Genomic DNA, 22,070 nt, shown 5'->3' on the forward strand with positions numbered 1-22,070 from the left:
TGTCATTAATTCAATACTTCAGACTTAATGCTGATGTAGCCAGTATGCTGGGATTTACTGAGGTCCCAGACATTGTGTGTGTGTGTGTGTGTGTGTGTGTGTGTGTGTGTGTGTGTGTGTGTGTGTGTGTGTGTGTGTGTGTGTGTGTGTGTGTGTGTGTGTGTGTGTGTGTGTGTGTTTGCTTACATACATGTGTCTGTTTGTCTGCGTGGACTGTTTGTGTTAGTGGGTCTATGAATGAAAGAATATGCGCTCATGTCGTTCTCTCCCAAGTGAGTACTTACAATGTCTAAGGGAACCCTCTTCAAAACTTTGTTCTGTTTCTTTGGCTCCAATTTGTAGATATGCTTGTCTGTGACAAGCAAGCCACGGTCTGTGCTTTTGTTGAATCTATTCACCTGAGAGTGAGGAAAGTGACAGAGAGAAGAAGAAGAAAAAAAAAGAAAAAAAAGTGCTGAACTCACTTGGGTTACTATGATTGTCTTTGAAGATTTTTTTTCTTGCTATGTTTAGTACCAAACACCAATCAGGAAAAGACATTACAAAGCGGGGATATTGAAGACAAATGTGCATTTGAGTCTATTCAGGTCGGATGTTGGGGTTTTCTCCATCTGTTTATAGTATCAGAGTCCACAAGATCTAATATGCTTCAGACAAAGCTGCTCCAAGAATTTGGCACAATCCTTCTTTCTAAAATCCCTGATAAGAAGATGGCTAATATTATCCAGTGCTGCTGCAAACTGATAAGAGCAAATTCAGCACTTGGCATAATAATGTGTAGTGTACGAGATGATCTTAGAGGTCTGAAAGACTTTTGGAATGCGTTAAAAAATTTCCTTTGTGATTTATCGTACAATTTCAACCTAGTTTCTCTGTCAGAGGGCTGAGCACTCTGTTAAAGCAAGCAATATTGATAAAACTTTACATAAAGCAATACTTTCAGGGTAGTTGTGAGGGATGGTGCAAGGACAGCAAGCAACACAGAACAGAAAAACAAAAAAACAGAAACCAACATGGGCCATCAACTGCTATGTGTGCACTTTGGACATGTACCTTTCTGCAGAAGGCAGAGAAGAGGACCTGGCTGTACTGGTCTTTGTTCTTCAGCTCCTTGGAAGCCCTGATGAAGCCACTGCTGGTCTGAGGGCAGTCCCTCACCTGTGGAAATCAAAGGCCCATATTACATGAAGCCAGCTAGTGCCACCAGCTACAGCTGGGATCGGATAGTATCTCCTCATTAGTCATAAAACGCTCCATAACCTCTCTCTGGCTCTCGTGTTTCTTTTATCGCCTCGGATTCAAGCAGATCAAAGCTGCCAGCCCCGGGCTGCAGTAACCCGTTACCAGACATGATCTTTGACGTGCCTTTGGAAAGGGAGCGGGTTGCTGATATTGGAGCTGAACCTGATGATGAGAAGTACTTTGAGTGTGCAGATGGGGGAGGGTATCTAAAACTGTGTCGACCAGGACTATTACAGGACGACAGTCATAAAAGTGAAGGGTTGGTACAGTTTGAAGTTGTATACAATGGTTGTATGCACAATAAATCAGATCCACACCGGGGGGTGTGGGGGAGAAGACCAAATTACAGCTACTGTATGTAATTCTGTGTGTTTGAGCTCATGGGGCAAAGAGGTAAATAATGACGCCTGGCAGATAGGAGACCAAACACCAAAGTGCGCTTTAGTTTCAGGTCATCAGTTCTCTCTTTCTCTCTTTTCCAGCCTCCTGTGTACAACTCTGTCCTAGTTTCTTAGATTAGTGACCTGTTTAAACATCAAAGTAAAGAAATGTGACTTTGCTAATGGTATCTGAGAGGGTGAACGGCAGATGGTGAGACATGGAGTCATCTGATTGATCTATTTTTCACTCTCTCTCTTTGTTTTTCTCTTCCCCTCTTGTGTATTCAATCAGTGTGTGACGTTAGATGGTTATTCGTGACTACAAACCACTGTGCACCTTTTCATCTACGGCTCTTTGTCAAGTTGGATCCGAATATGAGCTGTTTAAACAGGAAAGGGTTAAGTGCCGGGCCTCCTGACTAACTAAGTGAATGAGTCACGATTTACAGCAGTCACGCTTGCTGACCCTTGAGTGACTTTCATGCTTTAAGCCAGCAAACAACCTCAGACCAGGGCCTATATGAGCTGAGTGTGACATCCATTTGAGAAGGAGTGTATTTACAAGCATCCTGGCCCGCTGCCAGTCAGGCGCATGTTGTTTGCAGTGGGGCTCATCCTGATAATGTATACATTCATCAGGATGGATGTCTTTTTGGAGTCAGGATGAAGTCATTTCCTCTCACATGTCTTAATACCCCTTGAATAAAGGGGTGTAGATGGCCATGGGCGGGGGCTGAAGTAAAACAATACACCACAGCTTCTCACAAGTCTACCAAGACAGTTTAGTTGGCTCACAGCAGCATGTTCTTTTCTACTCAGCTTAAATTTTATTGGTCTGGGGCGTCTGGGTTGCGTGGCGGTCTATTCTGTTACCTACCAACATGGGGATCGCCGGTTCGATTCCCCGTGTTACCTCCTGCTTGGTCAGGCATCCCTATAGACACAATTGGCCGTGTCCGCGGTTGGGAAGCCAGATGTGAGTATGTGTCATGGTCACTGCACTAGCGCCTCCTCTGGTCAGTCGGGGCGCCTGTTTGGGGGGGAGGGGGAACTGGGGGAATAGCGTGATCCTCCCACGCGCTACATCCACCTGGTGAAACTCCTCACTGTCAGGTGAAAAGAAGCGGCTGGCGAATCCACATGTATCAGAGGAGGCATGTGGTAGTCTGCAGCCCTCCCCAGATCGGCAGAGGGGGGTGGAGCAGTGACCAGGATGGCTCGGAAGAGTGGGGTAATTGGCCGGATACAATTGGGGAAAAAATGGGGGGAAATCCCCCCCCCCAAAATTATTGATCTTGTGCACTGGACCCCTGCACGTGTGTCACTTATGCAATATGCGGTATTGGTGTCTTTGATGCATGCACGCAACATGTGGAAATGGGGATGTTGGTCGTTCTGTGTGTTTCACCTCTGACAATAGAGAAATCATTGATTTCCTCCCTCAGGGTGTGATGTCGTCTTGTTTTTCATCAAATTTGTCCATCAGAGCAATCAGTTTTTACCATCCTAGGTAAAAACCAACTCGAACAATAATGTAATAAAAGGTTTAATACCTCTTTAAAACCGCATTTACAATGTTACAATGTTACAGTTTCATTTAGCAGACGCTTTTATCCAAAACGATGCACATCTGAGAGTTAATACAATAAAAGCAAGGGTCTAGTCAGGAGACAACAACCCAAGTAAGTGCCAAAAAACTAGGTTCAAGTCTGATAGAACATAGGTGTCAACAGGCAGTGCACAAAAGCGATGCATAGGCTTCATAGAAGCATTTTTTTCCATTAATACCATCATGTGTGGAGGTTTTCGTGAAAGAGTTGGGTCTTTAGCTTCTTCTGACTGCAAGTTGAGATAATTGCATTAGTTTCTTATTGCAGTGTGATTTCTTTGAAGAAAGTTACAGCTCCGTGAATATCCTGAAGCAAGGCAGGGTACTACACTGCCACAAAGACAATGACACTTTTTCTTGAGATGAGCTCATTTCCACCAGGAGCAAACGACATTATCTCACTTACCTGGCTTTTTTTTTTTAACTTGTTTCATGGGAATAGGATTTTAAAGACAAAACTGAAGGACTTGTTCAGATTGATGTTTAAGGAGGTACCAGGGACAGATTCCCTTTAGTAATATAAATAAGCATTTTATTGTAAATGCAGTTATAGACTAGTGTGCCACACTGCAGCTCCCTCTAGACTCCTCCATAGAGAACTGCTCCGTTCACTCCAAACAGGGAGAACTGGAGTTGCTCCAAACAGGCCGTAGGCTTCATTCAAACACAGACTAGATCAAACATATTGTGGTTTTCATTCATCCCATGTGGCTTCACTTCCCTAATCGTTCAGTCCTCCTCTCTTTCCAGTGTTTATTTTGGTATGTCTATGGGTTTTTTGTGTGTATTTTTAGTATGTGTGGTTGACTATGTTTCATTCAAATCCTCACTTTGAACCTGCTGCTTCCATTAAGTCCCTGGAAGTCTGTTAACACTGTGTGATACTCCTGATAGACCTTATAAAACAGTGTTTGTATTGTGTGACATACATGCATGTTTTTATATTTTAGCAATACTTTATCGAGGGATTAGTGATGTAACGCAATGCACCATGTGGTAAGTACAAAAGGCTGGTGCCACAGTAAAAGTCATACACTTTGGTTTCTCTCTGTGTTCGAGACAATCCAGCCACTACTACTGGAGGCGAAGCTTAAAGTCAGTGCACGTGGATGCCATCATGGTGTCTTTGATTATGAACTATCTGAAACTATCTGATAGGAAGACCACAGTATACGCGACTGCAGTTTTAGGGTGCAATCACAATGGATGCCTTTTAATACGAGGCACGCCGTACAGTTTTTTCCACCAACAGCCCTGATCCAGATCATATTGGACTGGTTTTCAGCACCGAGAGGCATCTTGCTGTTGCTAGGCAGCCGCAAAGTCAGCTGTCAATCACTTGTGTGTCAGCATTAGCGATGAGCAAGTTAGCTACACAACTCTACCCATCCGACTCATTATTATTTCTTTTTACTGTTAAAAAACATATCATAACATAGCCTGGGCATCCGGGTAACGTAGCAGTCTATTCGGCTGCCTACCAACACAGGGATTCACCAGTTCGAATCCCCATGTCACCTCCGGCTTGGTCGGGCATCTCTACAGACACAATTGAACGTGTCTGCGGGCGGTAAGCCAGGTATGTGTCCTAGTTGCTGCACTAGCACCTCCTCTGGTCGGTTGGGGCACCTGTTCGGGGGGAGGGGGAACTGGGGGGTACAGTGTGATCCTCCCATGCGCTATGTCCCCCCCTGGCGAAACTCCTCACTGTTAGGTGAAAAGAAGCGGATGGCGACTCCACATGTATCGGAGGAGGCATGTGGTATTCTGCAGCCCTCCCCAGATTGGCAGAGGGGGTGGAGCAGCAACCAGGACGGCTCGGAAGAGTGAGGTAATTGGCCGGATACAATTGGGGAGAAAAATGGGGGGGATGAATGAATGAATGAATGAATAAATAAATAAATAAATAAATACATATCGCCTTTTCTTATCTACACTGCTATTCATTTCTCTAAAATATGGAGAGGCAGGGCAGCACAGTGGCCCAGTGGTTAGCGCTGTTGCCTCACAGCAAGAAGGTCCTGGGTTGAAACCCCGGGGTTGTCCAGTCTTGAGGGTCATTCCGGGTTGTCCTCTGTGTGGAGTTTGCATGTTCTCCCCGTGTCTGCGTGGGTTTCCTCCGGGTACTCCGGTTTCCTCCCACAGTCCAAAGACATGTAGTTCAGGTGAATTGGCCATACTAAATTGTCCCTACGTGGAAATGTGTCTGCCCTGAGATGAACTGGCGGCCTGTTCAGGGTGTTTCCCTGCCTTCCACCCAGTGAATGCTGGGATAGGCTCCAGCGTGCTGCGACCCTAATTAGAATAAGCGGCTTGGAAAACTGATGGATGGATGGAGAGGCAGAGAACACTTTCTTTCGCTCTTTCTCCCTTGTCTCTGATGAAAACACTTCAGTTGAGAAGCATCGCCCCTTTCCTCCTCCGACTGGACAGCCGAGAAAAGTGGCAGTGATGTAAAGCACTTTTCTGCTCAGAGTTAAACATTTTTCAGCTTCAGGGGCTCAGGTTGTTACTCCAAAAACACGAGGCATGCCAAGTGGATAAAAAGCAAGCTTCCCAGGGTGCATAAACAGTGAGTTAAATGCTTCATAGTTATTGAAAACAATTAGAAAATCTGTTTTTTTTTTTATATCACTGCCAAAAAGGCCTACAATGTGATCGCGCCCTTTAACCTCTATGCTGTGGACTTTAGGTGCGACTCTGACACAAGCCCACATGAGTGGTGTTGGGCTGAACCCCCCACAGCTCAAGTTGCTTGAGTTGTGTTAATTTTCAAATCTTACGTTTGCCAGATAGTCTCTCTCCCAGGCTCGGCTGATACCCCAGTCTTTCCTCTCCCCACTCAGAGCCTCAAGAGCTGCTACCTTTGCCCGCATCTCCGCCATGTCAGATGGAGGGATGTTCTTCACAATCTGCCTCGCCCACCATCTGACAACAGGAATGAAAACAAGGATGGGTATCAAGGGGAGAAGAATAATACATCAAAAGTGTGAGAGAAAAGGTAGGAGGTACCGATTCAAGTGAAACGCTGCCAAGCTAAAAATAGTCTTATTCTGTAGTTGCAATGCATATCCCGGTTAACCCACAACACACTCAAATGCAGACACACTCATAAACACACATAAAAACAAACACACCTGCACTCACAAACACAAATTCCTCTAAAAACCCTACTCGAGTCCTCCTCCTCTGTTAATAAGTAGAAATATGCCATAACAACAAAGACATCTCTGCATAATCTGACCTGCGATGCAGCGTGGATGTGATGCTATGGAACTGGGCCAGAGCGGCCGGTGGGATGGGCCATTCAACACTCTTGCCGTAGTCAGCCATTGTGCGCACATTAGCAAACCGCCGTTCCACCTCCCAGAAGTGAGCCTTGACCTTGTAGCGCTTATAGCAGCCCATGATGGTGTAGATGGCTCTCAAACGCTTGCACCTCAAACGAGCCAGAGCTCCACGCCACACCTAAATTAAATACCAGAAAGAAGTGTGGAATAAGACAGCCATAGAAATAGGCAGACAGAAAAGCAGAGCTGAACAACTCCTCAAAAAAAAATAAAAAATAAAAAATCAGCACTGATATTTTAGATGTTTGCTACAAGCAGCAACTTAATTTCACCTGATATGTGCCGCTATTAATTTTCCACGCTCCATCTGCAAAGAATTTATCACTATAACAAGGACTGGGGTGATTTTAGACGAGGACATAGTAAGGCAATTGTTCAAGAAGCCATTAAAACAGACTAAATTATATTGGTCAGACATTCTACAAAATTTTTATTCAAGAGTAGTACTAAAAAAGTTGACCTTGCTAGATTTCATTTTCTATCAAGCATTAAGAATTTTAGCCTACATGAGTGATGGGCCCAATTTGCCTTACATCGCATCCTTTGCATTCTGACTATTGCATATGCGAATATTGCAATGTCGATTCTGAAACGGTATGTATGTTGTTCAGCCCTACAGAAAAGAAAGCCATAGACACAGACATACAGAAAGCAAGAGCTGACAAGTGAACAGTCAAAAGGGGTCAGTGTGGGCAAAGGCGAGAGGTGACGCTGAAGCCTGCAGTCAAACTCTGGTGTACAGATACAAGACTGGCAGGCGCGCCTGCAGAGTTGGAGACAAACTTGTGCTCCAGTTTGAAAACCAGACCTCACTGCAGAGTCATCAAAAGTGGGTCACAGGGAACAGAAGAAGCGGTGCACACCATGAAGCAAGTGAAATAATTGACTTTAATGAAACTATACTCTGATCTAAGTAATTATCCCAATTATGCTTATAACAAACTGCGATCTGCGATTTGAGTTGGCAGCTGAATTACAGTCAAACATAACAAACATAACTAGAAGCCTGATATTCATGAGGCCGAGTGCAAATTACAAGTCCTCGCTATTAAATTCATGAGTCTCAACATGATGAGAATGAAGATGATGGTGCAAGTGATTAATTCTAATCCCAGGTCAGCCACCAACCGTTACATTTCTATGTAAATGGAGTGGGTTGACAGATCAAAAAATCTTTAATCAAACAGGACTCCACTGTCTGAAACAGCCAGAGATTCAACACTCAATAACTCTTATAATTCAAGCTGAATGATGACCTGAGGATGAACAGTAATGTGATGAGCACGACATTAATATAATGGCTGGTGACCAAATAACTAACACATCTTGACTTTATCTAAACTCTGATGCTGGCGTACCTTCACCCCGTAAGGAGGCCCTACCTTCTGCAGGAACAGCACCAGGATGGGGATGAGGGCGGCCCTCTCCTGTTCCAGAGTGAAGAGAGACCGTGGCGTCCGGACAAACAGCTTGGTGTGCCCGTAGGCTACGTCATCCTGGAAACCATGCTGGGTGACTATGGCCTCAACAGCCTCTCTGTCGGTTTCCATGAGGTGGTTTGGCCAGGTGTACTCGCACGTCATTTTGTACCTGAGGTACACACATGTAGGCAAACGGGACTCAAGTTTTGCGGTGACAAAGCTGAATACGTTCTCTCAACATCTGATTGTGAATGCATGCGTTGTACCACAAATGTAGCAGATGGTAAAAATACATTTTTCTCCACTTTTTCTAGTATAGTGTAGTATAGTATAGTATAGTATAGCATAGTATCCATCCATCCATTATCCAAGCCGCTTATCCTACTTAGGGTCACGGGATGCTAGAGCCCATCCCAGCAGTCATTGGGCGGCAGGTGGGGAGACACCCTTGACAGGCCGCCAGTTCATCACAGGGCCCACCCACACACACACACACACACACACAAACAAACACACACACACACACACACATTCACTCTTAGTGGCAATTTAGTATGGCCAGTTCACCTGACCTGCATGTTTTTGGACGACTGTGGGAGGAAACCGGAGCACCCGGAGGAAACCCACGCAGACACGGGGAGAACATGCAAACTCCACAGAGGACGGCCTGGGATGACCCCCAAGGTTGGACAACCCCAGCGTTCGAACCCAGTACCTTCTTGCTGTGAGATGACCGCACTAACCACTGCGTCACCGTGCTGCCCATAGTATAGTATATATAGTGTATATAATGTTATAGAAAAGTATCGTATGGTATATAGTGTAAAGTGTACAGAATGTAGTAGTATTGGGTAACATATATAGTATTTTAGGTATGATATATTTTAGTTAGCATATATCTGTCTAAGAACAACAAATGGGTGTGAGCTTGTTTTCTGACCTCTGCAAAAAGCGTGCATAAGGCTGTCGGTAGGCGAAGCCTGCCCTGCGCACCCTGACATTTTCCAGAAGGCCGAGGTAGGCCACCTGATGCTCGCAGCGGGCATCATCAAAAAGCACTGGGGACTTCATCTCATTTGGCTTTATGCAGCGCACATAGTACGGCTCCTGCAACATACAGTGCAAGACAGATGAGTGACTGGTAGCACTTCACTTCTATGTTAGTGGGTAGCAGGGCTGTGAAGGGAGCAGAGAGACCATCAAAGCCATTTTCCAGTACAGCAAGCAAAAAAGTTTTTCCTATCCTATGCATAATCAGTGAAGTGCTACATCATTAATTATTACTAATCTGTGTAAAAACTTTGGAACAGAAATGTAAGTACACAGCAATACTGTATTAGTACTTGATGAAGTGCATTGTGTGCTTACAGGGTTGTGACATTGCAGTGTAAATATATTTTTCATTAGGTGGTAACAGTTCATTAATTTGTGATTTCACTATTTCCCCACGGGTTGATAAAAATAAACTGGAGTAGGACCATCATCATACACATCATACAAGCTTTCCAATTACCAATAAACACTGAGCACTACAACCTTCAGGTTTGTTTCGGTTTGATGAGTATTTATAAGAATGTAAACGCTGAGAAATACAGTCACAGATAAGCTGCAAATTGTACCAAAAGAGCTCAATGAGCTTAATTAGGCTTGTAAAATAATTCAATAGCTGCAGTGAGTAAGTGTGATTTGTCACAGATCCAGCAAGATAACAGCATAATACATTTTAGGGGAGATTCAAGACCCCTCGGGTTCGACTGCGGTGGGATGACTTGACAGCTTCTCGTCTCTTTTCTCATTTCCCTGTCAAAGAACAGAGAGCGCTGTGCTTCCAGTGTCCTTCGCTCACGGTCCCTGACGAATGTACATAGTGGAACAAAGCCCTCTGAGCGCAGCATCTGTGAAGCTGCCGTCCATCCATCAGCACTGATGATGAGCATGTCGCAGCGACCCTGAATTTAAAGCTGCAACTATGCCGGTGTGGCACGGTAGCGGCACTTGTTTGCAGTGAGCGGTACTTCCTTAGTGTTTTCATTATAAACTATTAGGCTGCAGTGGCATACAGAAATGAGGGCTTGATGCCGAAACAACTGGGTTTTTTTGTCTACCGCCGTATACTATTTTCCCTATTCAAAACTACTGAAGATGCACTAATGTTTACTGACAATATTGTAAGGCCTGAGGTATACTCAATATGCAAGATGATGATGGCTGGATTGACCCGCTAGGGGCCTCGGGGCAAAAATGTACTATGGGCCATGACCAACCTGATGGATTGTCCACTCTGTGCATTGTATGTGTATCATGACATTACTAACTAAGCTGGGCTAATAATGTATAGTTGTTATATGGCCATATGATTTTGTCTAGTTTGACATACATCAATGCACCATCATACGCCATAGATCAATAGTGTAAAAACTTTAAGACTAAATATTAACACAGGCCCCCTCTACACAACAAGGCCTCAAGACTAGATTATAATGCAGGGCTCCTCTTAAGGCCTCTATAATTTCAATTGATATTGTGCTGAAATGGTGCATATTCCCCAACAAATTGACATTTAATATAATATCCACAAACCAATTGACACATAACAAACCTGGGGCCTTTTGGGTCCCTAGGGTCTGGGGCTCTGGGGCAGTTGCCCACTCTTCCCAGTAGGTTTTGCAGCCTCGGAGAAGACTGTAAAAGCGCTGGTCACTCCATACCACTTGAGGCTCTAGCAGCAAAACTAATTAGTGTATTGAACCACCAGTGGGTGCAATTTGTTCTGTATAAACTCATGTATTAAGTTAAAGCATGGGGGGAGCCAGGGGCGTCCGGGTAGCGTGGCGGTCTATTCTGTTGCTTACCAACACGGGGATCACCGGTTCGAATACCCGTGTTACTACCTCCGGCTTGGTCAGGCGTCCCTACAGACAAAATTGGCTGTATCTGTGGGTGGGAAGCCGAATGTGGGTATGTGTCCTTGTCGTTGCACTAGCGCCTCCTCTGGTCAGTTGGGGCGCGTGTTCGGGGGGGAGGGGGAACTGAGGGGAATCGCGTGATCCTCCCACACGTTTCATCCCCCTGGCGAAACTCCTCACTGTCAGGTGAAAAGAAGCGGCTGGCGACTCCACATGTATCGGAGGAGGCATGTGGTAGTCTGCAGCCCTCCCTGGATCGGCAGAGGGGGTGGAGCAGCAACAGCTCGGAAGAGTGGGGTAATTGGCCGGATACAACTGGAGAGTAGAGTAATAAAAAAAAAAAAGCATGGGGGGAGACCAAAAAAAAATAGATTGGGCAGTCAAATGTCAGCATGACAGTTTCCCCACCTTGCTGACCAAATGCACGTTATAGTCCTAAAAATGTTGCTTTGAGACAGCAGATGACTTAATCCGACATGTCTTGCACTTCTCAGAAATCTTCCCGTTGTTTATGATACTGCTGAGCTGACAGGTGAGGGGAGAGGACTCAGTGAAGAAGTAAGGGGAGGTGGTTATCAGTGAGGTGATCAGTAAGAGGTGGGGAGGCGCTCCTTACTAGGAAAGGATTCAGGCCTTCAACGTGACTCGAACCTAAGGAAGAAAATAAAACAAACAAGACCTGTTGCCAGGGGGACTTTCCTTTCGTTTTGCCTCAGCCACACTGAGACGCGACAGCAGGTCATCCCAAAATAACCGCAGGAAATGTCAGGATTCAGTCAGTGAGCCGAGACCACGAGAGGTGAGCGGCGTGCTTTGTTGTGCATCCCATCCTGTTCTAAACACAGCCAGACTCAACTGGGGGATTAGCGACCTACAAAAACTGTCTCTCTCTGACACAAAAGAGCACATCTTTATGTTAGCATGTCTCTTCCCACGTGGTAACACACTTTGTCTCAGTCATAATCCACATCTGGTCTATCACCAGAGCGACCCTGACTTTAACGACAAATCAGCTGTCTCGGTGTAGGGCGTGATTCAGACGGCCATTAAAAGGACGAGAGACAGACCTTGTGGGTCGCAGTGTCTTCATGCCAGTGACAGTAAAAGCAAACCAAAGGGACGATCTGGGTCAACGCTAAACTCTGAGACTGACACACTGAGACACACACACACACACACACACACACACACACACACACACACACAATAAAAACAAAGGAAAAGAGCCTCGAGTATCCTTGATTTGACAGCAGTTGCTAGGCAACGGCCCTGGTTATTATTCTCGCCTCCTAACTTTTTGAAGGGAAAAAAAAAGATCAGGATTATTATGAGTGAACTTTTTCTCAAAGACATGATTGAAAGGGGCCGCTTGTATTACATCCCAGCGGGCCAGACTCTGAACAACCGGCAGTTTTCATTCCAGCCACACAATCAGAAACTAATTTACACCTGGGATGCAAGGTGAATGCAATTAAAAGGCCCAATGAAATGAAGTGTCTTTTCATTCCTGTTACCACTTTTATCAACACTTAGTTTGCTTCTTTTTAACAATGTGGTCAAGAAGTTTAAAAAAAATCTATTTCATTTTATTTTTGTGTTTATAACAATAATGTTTTTCTCTTCCTGACTTACTATAGAATGATTTTTTTTTCAGTGATGTCATCCTGCAACTGCAGGCCTACACTAACAAAGATGTCTAATGTATTTGGGGATGAGATTTAGAGAAGATTAGTAATCTTTTACAACCAAACTGAGACTGAAATTGAAGTCAACAGCATGCTGATGTCCACGTTGTTCTAAAATTGGCTGATAATGATTGGCTTTAATCAAAATCCAAACTGGCCATTCCATTTCATTCGGGTAAATGTCCAATCGCGGGAGTTTGCAGTGGTCTAAATGCTGTGACTACCTGGTAGGACAGAAAACTAGCTGTCCCCAGGGTCGTGAGGAACAGAATTGACAAAAACTACTCTGTTCTATCAGATATTGAGAATTTGCAAACTTTCTGCAGGGACATGAATGCAAATTATGATAATAGCTGTATAATCAGCCTGTAAATTTTGATTTGCTTCAACAGGTCGTCTCAATGAACAGCCAGGTTGTGAGCTTGGAGCAAACATCACTGACCTTGCAACCCAGCTTATCCACCAGGGCAATGATGGAGTTTTTGAAGAGGGTGGCTGCAGTCAGGGGACGCTTGGTGACTTCTGTGATGCTCATCTGACCATCTGGCCACATCTCCTTTAGGACTGGGTTGGCACTACAAAAGAGATGGGTGGGGGCACAGAGAAAGAGAGAGAGGGGGCGAAAGCAGGAAAGGGAGAGAGAACAGCAAGAGAGAAAGGAGGAGGGTTGGAAAAAGGAGGAGAAGGGGGCAGAGAAGTGAGACATAAAAAAGATAAAGGATGGGAGCGAGTGAAAAAAAGACATTAAGTAGCATAGCAGATGAGTGAGGGGGAAACAGGATGCAGATGATTGAAGAGATGGAAACTCTCAACCCAGTTCTTTAACTGTCATGATCATCATGAAGGGGGGGAAATAACTGTGGTTGAAGACTGCATTTGGCACCTGTTATACATGAGGCGCTTGAAATCTTGGAAAAGAGGGTCCTTGTTCTTGTCCAAAAAGCCCTCGACAGAATATCTGAAACAGACAGAGACAGAAAGAGTGAGTGTTGGGCTGTATGGGTGTGCTATAGTTACCATAAACAATTCAAAAGACGAGCATGGGCTTGATTGAAGAGCACTCAGGTGAAGTGGTGGTGCCAAGAAAAGAGAAAATAGAGGCCAAAAATAGAAAGGTACTCGTGATCAGACGTGAACTCAGCCACTGAGGATGCACAAGCCAGAGCATTCTTAGTGCCGGTCCCAAGCCCAGATAAAGGGACGGTTGTGTCAGCAAGGGCATCCGGTGTAAAACCTTTGCCAAATCAAATTTGCGGATCATAAATCAGTTTACCAGATCAGTCAAGGCCCGGGTTACCAACGACCTCCACCACCACCAACGACCTGGCACTGACGAAAAGACAGGAGGCTGAGCTGGAGGTGGCAGAGTTGAAGATGCTAAGATTTTCGTTGGGAGTGACGAAGATGGACAGGATGAGAAATGAGTATATTAGAGGGACAGCTCAGGTTAGACGGTTTGGAGACAAAGCAAGCGAGGCAAGATTGAGATGGTTTGGATATGTGAGGAGGAGAGATGCTGGGTGTATTGGGAGAAGGATGCTGAATATGGAGCTGCCAGGGAAGAAGAAAAGAGGAAGGCCAAAGAGGAGGTTTATGGATGTGGTGAGGGACATGCAGGTGGCTGGCGTGACGAGGAAGATGCAAATGACAGGAAGCGATGGAAACGGATGATCCGCTGTGGCGACCCCTAACGGCATCAGGCAAAGGAAGAAGAAGATGACTTGTGGTCAGATGTGAAGTAATACAGTGTCTGTTATGAAAGAGGTCCCATCACTGCTTCTTAATTGTCTACACCTCAGTTTGGTAACTCCTTTCCAACCACAGCGGCTCCAATCTCAATGAGTCACAAAGTCTTTAAAGGAACGGATTAGAGAAATGGTCATGCTGCTTAGTAGATTTACAAATTAGGCACACAGACAAATTTCCTGGGGCTCAAATTTGAAGGTGGCGGAGGCTGCTTTTTTGACGGAGCAAGCTCAAGCGAAATGTCTGAGAGTTCCTTCAAACTAGACGGTTCAATGCAGGGTTCACAGTGAGCCATCAGCCGAAAAGTATGGGCAGACTGAAACGTTATGTAAACCACTGGATCCTATGGGCTGGAGGAGGAAAGAGACAGGAGAGATGCTTCTGAGCAAGCGTTGCCTCAGATAAACCTTTTGCCTCCCTCTGCCTTGATCCCATCCTCTCACTTTCCCTCTCTCTCCTCCTCTCCCTCCCTCACTCTCTTGTCTCCCTTCTGACTCCATTTTTCACCCTCACTTTCACACACACACACACACACACACACACACACACACACACACATGCACAAAATCCCACTCGGAGATCGCGCATGCATTAGTATATCTCTTACGCTGTCTTTAATAAACAGCACTCAGCACACATGAGTTAGCACACATACATGAACACACATACGCATGTGCAAACACAAAAAAACAAGCTAACAAATGAGCAAAAAAAACAAAACACACAGCACATCACATGTCGTCTATGTCATGGCCCTCTGTCTGTGTCCTCGGTTGTCACATCTGGAGGCAAGGGAGAGGAGGCTGTATATGACAGATGTGTCCCCTTGGCTCATGGATGCCAACACCACCTAATCTGATTCAGGGAAGCTTGCTGAAAAGAGAGAGAGAGAGAGAGAGAGAAAGGGGAGAAATGGCAAGGCAGACGGACAGACAGACACAAACAAACAAGAGGGAACACGAAATACACACTGTGCACACACTGAGCACACAGTGTGACAGCACAACACTTGCAAGGGCAGCACAGCACAGAAGAGGACAGACAGGAGAGGACACCCACAGATAAAGCTAGAGGCTCTCCAGAGATTGGAGGCTGATTTAGAGGAAGATATATTTAAGTATGAGGGTCAAGGCTGTTGCAAGGGCCAAGATGTGCTATTCAAGGTGACAGGTAGTGAATAGCATTGGTGCTGATGCGGTACTGAGAGAGGCAGGCGGCAGGTACAGGCAGGTTGTTGCAATACAAAGCTGTATGGTAAGCAAATCCAATACATCTTATGGTAAAATACCAAAAGTAGAACATAAGGTTGTCTAAAGAGCTGCATATGCAGGTTCATACACTGCAGGGAGTTAAGCAGCGTACGGCAAAGTGAGCCAGGTGAGGAATATATGTGGAGTAAAGAGAGAAAGAGGTGATTAAGAGAGGGAAACAGAATAAGAAAAGAGGGATGGAGGAGGACACAAACTAGGTCAAAGCTGGTTGGGGGCTGGTGCAGACGGTGGCTGGGACATGAGTATATTTAGCCACTCAGAACAGAATCAGACTGGGATGACTTGGGAAGGATGGGATGGTGTTAGATGGAGGGAGCAGGGACAGCGTGACCCCGGAGGTGCAGGGACCTTATTGGGGTTGACAGCTCAGCCCCAGCGCTGGGGAGAAAGGGAGATGGGGTGGTGGATGGGGTTATGGTGACGGGGAGATATAGTGACAGGGATGGCCATCTGTTATTACAACCACTGCTTTGTCACACCTGTACAAAGGTTAATCCATCTTATTGCACTGGGCATTAGGAAAAGGTACTTGGGACTGGTACTTAAAAGACAGGACGATGCAGAAATACAGAACAATAATTGTGTCGGAGCTGTCTTGGGATTCAGAGATGGATGCTTGCAGAACTAGAAATTGCTTGGTGCTTTAGTGCATGTTTGACATGGTGTTAGCCCGGATTTCCCTGACTCAGAGGCCCCCGGTAAACCCTCCTCCACCTCTCCTTGATTACTACCACTGCTGACTTAGATGACTACGGCTTGCAGTCATCAGCAGCCCTCATTCCTCTCTATCCTTCAACCCCCCCTTCTCCTGAATCTTGCTCCTTTGACTTTACAATGTCCTCCATTCTCCCTCTCTAGATTGAGGGCACTATAGATAGATCAGTGTTGAGCTCATAAAAACCAAATCTGTAATGGGTAACAGCAGAGGCTGGTTGACTCCATCTGGACACTATGCTTTAATATGTTGCTTTTATGGATTCCTGTTGTTTTGGGTTTTTTTCCCTACTTGCCCCGCTCCAGGGAGGTCAAAGCATATGGTCAGCTACACAACAGTGCCTCTGGGGCTGGTTTGGATTTGGCGTGTTGCTCAACGAAACATCGGCAGGGTAGATGTGTCACTCACTGCATGTTAAGGACAGTCTCTGTAAGCACTTTTTGAAACATTTCCCAGCAAACGAAGCCTGCGTTTTCAGTGTCAACACAAGCTTGAGCCGCTGTGATGCCTCTATGAATACTCCCACTGCCAATGTCATAAAACGACCTCTCTTAATAGGATTACGGGCACAAAAGCCTGTCGCTTCCTCTGTCACAGACTCTGGCTAACACTGAGGCTGATGACAATGGTCATGAGTGTGAACATGTGGACAACTCACGTGACATCTCCAGCATAATGGCGGACACGAAAGTGCCTCTGAAACTCCATGGTCTTGTCAGTCGGGCTGAGCTAGAATGGGGACACAATCACTATTGGTGCAGAGCAAACAGCAAGATGAGTAGCTTCCTGATTTGCAATCCAACACAGAAAAAATTGAATGACACTGTGAATGACTCACAAAAGGGTGTGCGTTTGTCAAATTTGAAGTAAAAGTGATGGTGACTGCTTGTCTTAAATGAGTAACCCTTGTAGCTGGTCTATGCACAACCAATAACAGTTATGGAGTCAAGATATTGAGAAAACTCTGCCCCCTAGTGACAGTCTGGGGAAACTGCACTCCTACTAACAACTCCAATGGTATTAATTATTATTAAGTTTCCTTTATTAATCCCCTGGGGGGAATTCAGTTACTGCAAATTATACCCAATACCCAATCTAAAAGAAGGAAAGTTGAAAATAAACATGAACTTCATTGACATTTTTCCTCAGTTTCACTTTTTGCCTTTCTTTGACCAATGACAGAGAGTGTTTAAAAAAAGTGTTCAGAATAGAATATTTTATTGTATTAAAAATTCAGTCCAATGATTTGAATTTAATCAGACAAGCATTATTGTAGAATATAAATGCTAGGAGCCTCAGTTTTTCAGCTTCAGAGGTATAATTTGATTTGTTGTAAGTGTTCTAACGCACCCTTTCTGAGCACAGCCGCTCCTCAGGAGGTTGAGGGAGTTGGGCCCTAAGTTTGCAAGACTCGCTGTTGATAGCTAACTTGCACACTAACTTCTATGATGTTGTCTGGCAACTATCCAAAATGAAACCAACTGACACTGATGATGAAAACTAATTGACCGTCCAATCAAATCAGGGTATTAAATGATGTAATTTATCACCAGAAGCAGCTTGGTTTTCGGAACTGGTTTAATTATGCTGACAACCAGCAGGATAGTTTCTAAAGGGGCTTTAGTCATATTTCCACAACAACAGCAGTTCTAACATATTGGGTAACTTAACATGAACAAACCCTCTATTACAAAATGCATCAGGATCAGAAACATGATTTTCAATGAACTGGATCTTTAACTCATTGGTAATCATATGATTTACAGATTTTGTAAATGTCCTATCAAGTTTACAACTCTGGAGCGACAGACTAAGAAGGGCTGTAAGGCGATGCAGACTGCTCTGCTCTGACCTTGCGGGACGTATAGTGGGGGTGCTGTGCCAATTTGGTGTTCATGCTCTCCAGGCAGACAGTGTCAGTGACATTACCGACACTGAGGCAGGCCTCATCTAGAATGGAGATGATGCCTTTATGGGGCTGCTCCACGAGGTCCACAATGATCTGATTGTTGAAGTAGTCAATCTGGGCATCAGAAGGAACATAGTCAAGTAAAGGAAATGGAGTGGCAATGCATCCATGAATGCATCTATAGATACTGTGCATACAGACAGACAGATGAGGCATATATGTGCTGGAACTCAAATGCCACTGTGCCCCATTCATAGTTGTTAGTGTTAGCTTACATGCATATGTGTGTTTACATTACAGGTCCGTTAGTTTGCTCAGGTGTGCTCACGTGCTTTGTCAAATGTACATGGTGTGTGTGTTTGCATGCAAGAGTAAGTGTATATTTGCTTCTGTGTGTGTGTGTGTGTGTGTGTGTGTGTGTGTGTGTGTGTGTGTGTGTGTGTGTGTGTGTGTGTGTGTGTGTGTGTGTATGTGTTCTCACATGCTGCCAGGTGATTCCCTCTCTCTTGTATTCATCTTGTTCCTGGCGAAGGATCAGCTCTATGAAAAGCTGCTGTAGCTTCTCATTGCAGTAGTTTATGCAGAACTGTTCAAAACTGGCCAACAACAGAAGGTAAAACATTTCTGTGACTTTTAATCATAGACTTTCATCTGTTTAAATGAATAAATCACTGGTCTACAATCATGTGACATGGAGAGCCACATTTATGCAGGTTCTTATGCCAACCAAGTAGTCCACCAGATGTTTTCACCACTAAATAGCCAACTCTGTCATTGGTGGGCCTGCTCATTAGTGATATCATGGTGTAGTGCCTGGTTTGAATGAAAACCCACATACAAGTACGTCTTAATGACACGTGGGTGGAAACCACTGGAAAATACACTTAAGAGGCCAGGTGCCAACCTGTTGTTGTCAAAAATCTCAAAGCCATAGATGTCCAGCACCCCGATGACTGTGTTTTTCCCATGAATCACTGGGTTGTAGTCTTTAACTTCAATAATACGGTTGATGCGGGCTACAATCCAGCCAAAAAGCCTCTCATAAAGAGCCTGTTGTGTAATGACAGAAAGGGAGAGAGAGGGTATAACTAAGCCAGAGATTAAGATCATATTACAAGCATGAAAATCAGATACAAGGAAATAGTATGAGAGCACTGATGTTAACAGCATTTACATCAGGCAGGGCTGTCTGTAAAATGATTCATTTATTGATCTGGAACTTGGTGTATTACACAACTTGTGTAATGGCAAAACTAAGACGAAAAAAAAATGGCACCTTGGCAAATGCATCCCTTCCAAAGCAGGCCTCCTGCTCGGTGTGGCCCTTGGCGATGACCTCACCGCCCCCAGTGGCCACAGTGCGGTACAGCAGAGTCTTGCCGAGGTGATCTGGCTCGGTGGTGGTAAGCTCTGCAATATGATTCACAGCATTTTGGCCGGCCACCTGGACACTCTCACCATCACTCTCAAACTGGACATTACCCTGAAAAAACGGAGCGGTATCATCACGGTACAATGACTAAAGCACACATATGTCTACACATAAGATTGGTCAATCTATACACACTAACTGTCCACTAAGCAGAATGGCATGGCGGTTAGGTAGGCCATCCAGTAAGTGTAATGTTTAGGGGTTTGAGACCTAATTTAGCCATTTGTTAAAGTCTCTACTTCTACTACTACTTTCAGCAGCTCCCGTTATGGGTCGTCACAGTGGGCAAAATGCCGCACCTTTGTTTACTTGCACACATTAATTCACTCTGGATAAGAACACCAACAACATGCCTAAAATTTACAATAAATTTGCATCAGAAATAATTTGTCCTCATTATTGTTTATTTGTGATTTTTGGTGATCTGGAAATTCAAGTTTGTTTCATTACTACACTAATCTCAGCTGCACTGGACAAGAGTTTCAGCTAAACTATATATATATATATATATATATATATATATGTGTGTGTGTGTGTGTGTGTGTGTGTGTGTGTGTGTGTGTGTATGTATGTATGTATATATATATATATATATATGTGTGTGTGTGTGTGTGTGTATGTATATATATGTATATATATGTATGTATGTATACACATACACACACACACACACACACACACACATATATATATAAGTATATCAATACAGATGCAGGAATAAAGTTTTAATACATAGCAGTTCACTGGGTCCATGGTAATCTCATAAGTGCTCAACAGGGTAAGGAGCAGAGATAGTGTTTTTTTTTCTAATTTATATATATATATATATATATATATATATATATATATATATATATATATATATATATATATATATATATATATATATAGTGTTTTTTTCTGAAACCGTCAGTGGTGTTGTGAGTGCTCAACTAATGAGGAGAGGAATATCAACAGGGTATTAAATTATGTAATTTCCTGTATCCGTGTTGATATATATATATATGTCCACAGGATGTTACAATGAAACCTTCGGTGTAGAAAAAAGAGCTCAACAATTGAGGAGCAACGATATATTTTTTATACAGCTTTGAGCTATAAAAAAAAAATAAATGTATATATATATATATATATATATATATATATATATATATATATATAGTTTAGCTGAAACTCTTGTGTGTGTGTGTGTGTGTGTGTGTGTGTGTATATATTATTATTATTATTATCATTTATTATATTTATGTATATATACGTATATATACACTTATATATATATATCGTAACAAATAAATTACAGGGCAATAAAAATATGACATACCATATGACATTTCAAAGTCTCTAATCATATTCGGAAACATATGGATCAACCTTAATCAAATCGTTTTTATCCGATGTCTTTTACCTACCAGAAGGAGAATGGTGGCCAAGACCTTATAGATAGAGTCAATCTCCTCTGTTGAGAAGCCAATCACTTCCAGTGCTCTCATCACCGCTTTGTGGTTGGAGGGATCATTGCCAGCAGTCTAAAGAAAAAGGTATAACCTTACAAATCAGAATACAGAAATCAAGTACAACAGGTCAGGAGTCATAACGTAGGTTATATCATTCAATAACTTATCTAGACTATTGACAAATCCTGTAACTTCTTGACACTTAACCAGTAAAAAAGAGTTAAAAAGTGGCAAACTCACATGTGAACTGGATCCCTGTTTGGTATACACATAAAAAGAAGGATCATTCTGCAGGTGAAAGGCTGCCATCATTTTATCAGAGCCTCCGCGCAATAACTGTGAAAGCCCCAAGCATACAGCGGTTAGTTTTTGTACAGGAGAGTTATCATTTGATTATATTACAGTGAATTACATCCACTGTAAACAAAATTGTGAGAGTAAACACATCTCATGCTGCATCTGTGAACATCAAGGTTTGTTTACCTGATAGAATGAGTGGAAGTTCCTCTCACCCTCTTGCTGCTGGATCACCCTGGACTTCAGTTGGAAAACAGATCATGGAATTAAAACATGCAATTAAAATGCACACCTACTATTATCACTGCAAAGAGTGTCTATCTTCTCAAGTCATTTGGTCTAGATATCATATTTTTCCTAAACTAGTGAAGAAGTCTACCAATGGGGTGAGATTATCCATTAGCTCCCAGCGCAGTTCATGCGTAAATCTTAAAGGCTCAGTAAGATTGGACGGATTTAAGATTAGATGAATTAAGATTGATATCTTTTGCAGTGTTATCACAGCAGCAGAATTCACACAGCAGAAACGAGAGCTGGGTTAGAGCAGAGAGAAAAAAGTGCGGTTATTTCTGTTCACTGGGAATCGATCACAGTGTAACAGAGAAGAATTACAACGGCGCCGTTGTTCACACAGGTACTGTCACATACAGCAG

At 43.8% G+C, this 22,070-nt stretch overlaps 1 protein-coding gene across 1 annotated transcript in view; it reads right to left on the reverse strand.

Annotated features, from left to right (window-relative positions):
* myo1g (myosin IG) overlaps positions 1 to 22,070 on the reverse strand; it is a 54,415-nt gene that overhangs the window by 22,714 nt on the left and 9,631 nt on the right. The window contains exons 5-20 of the mRNA XM_056298297.1: positions 21,604 to 21,657; positions 21,361 to 21,456; positions 21,076 to 21,192; positions 19,511 to 19,717; positions 19,139 to 19,284; positions 18,716 to 18,830; positions 18,178 to 18,348; positions 16,984 to 17,054; positions 13,477 to 13,551; positions 13,036 to 13,168; positions 8,943 to 9,109; positions 7,964 to 8,171; positions 6,476 to 6,699; positions 6,015 to 6,159; positions 1,054 to 1,158; positions 285 to 398 (exon numbers count right to left, since the gene is read on the reverse strand). Coding sequence (XP_056154272.1) covers positions 285 to 398; positions 1,054 to 1,158; positions 6,015 to 6,159; positions 6,476 to 6,699; positions 7,964 to 8,171; positions 8,943 to 9,109; positions 13,036 to 13,168; positions 13,477 to 13,551; positions 16,984 to 17,054; positions 18,178 to 18,348; positions 18,716 to 18,830; positions 19,139 to 19,284; positions 19,511 to 19,717; positions 21,076 to 21,192; positions 21,361 to 21,456; positions 21,604 to 21,657 — 2,148 coding nt within the window. The remainder of the gene's footprint in view (positions 1 to 284; positions 399 to 1,053; positions 1,159 to 6,014; positions 6,160 to 6,475; positions 6,700 to 7,963; positions 8,172 to 8,942; positions 9,110 to 13,035; positions 13,169 to 13,476; positions 13,552 to 16,983; positions 17,055 to 18,177; positions 18,349 to 18,715; positions 18,831 to 19,138; positions 19,285 to 19,510; positions 19,718 to 21,075; positions 21,193 to 21,360; positions 21,457 to 21,603; positions 21,658 to 22,070) is intronic.

The sequence above is a fragment of the Lampris incognitus genome, chromosome 18 (assembly GCF_029633865.1).
Source record: "Lampris incognitus isolate fLamInc1 chromosome 18, fLamInc1.hap2, whole genome shotgun sequence".
NCBI lineage: Eukaryota > Metazoa > Chordata > Actinopteri > Lampriformes > Lampridae > Lampris > Lampris incognitus.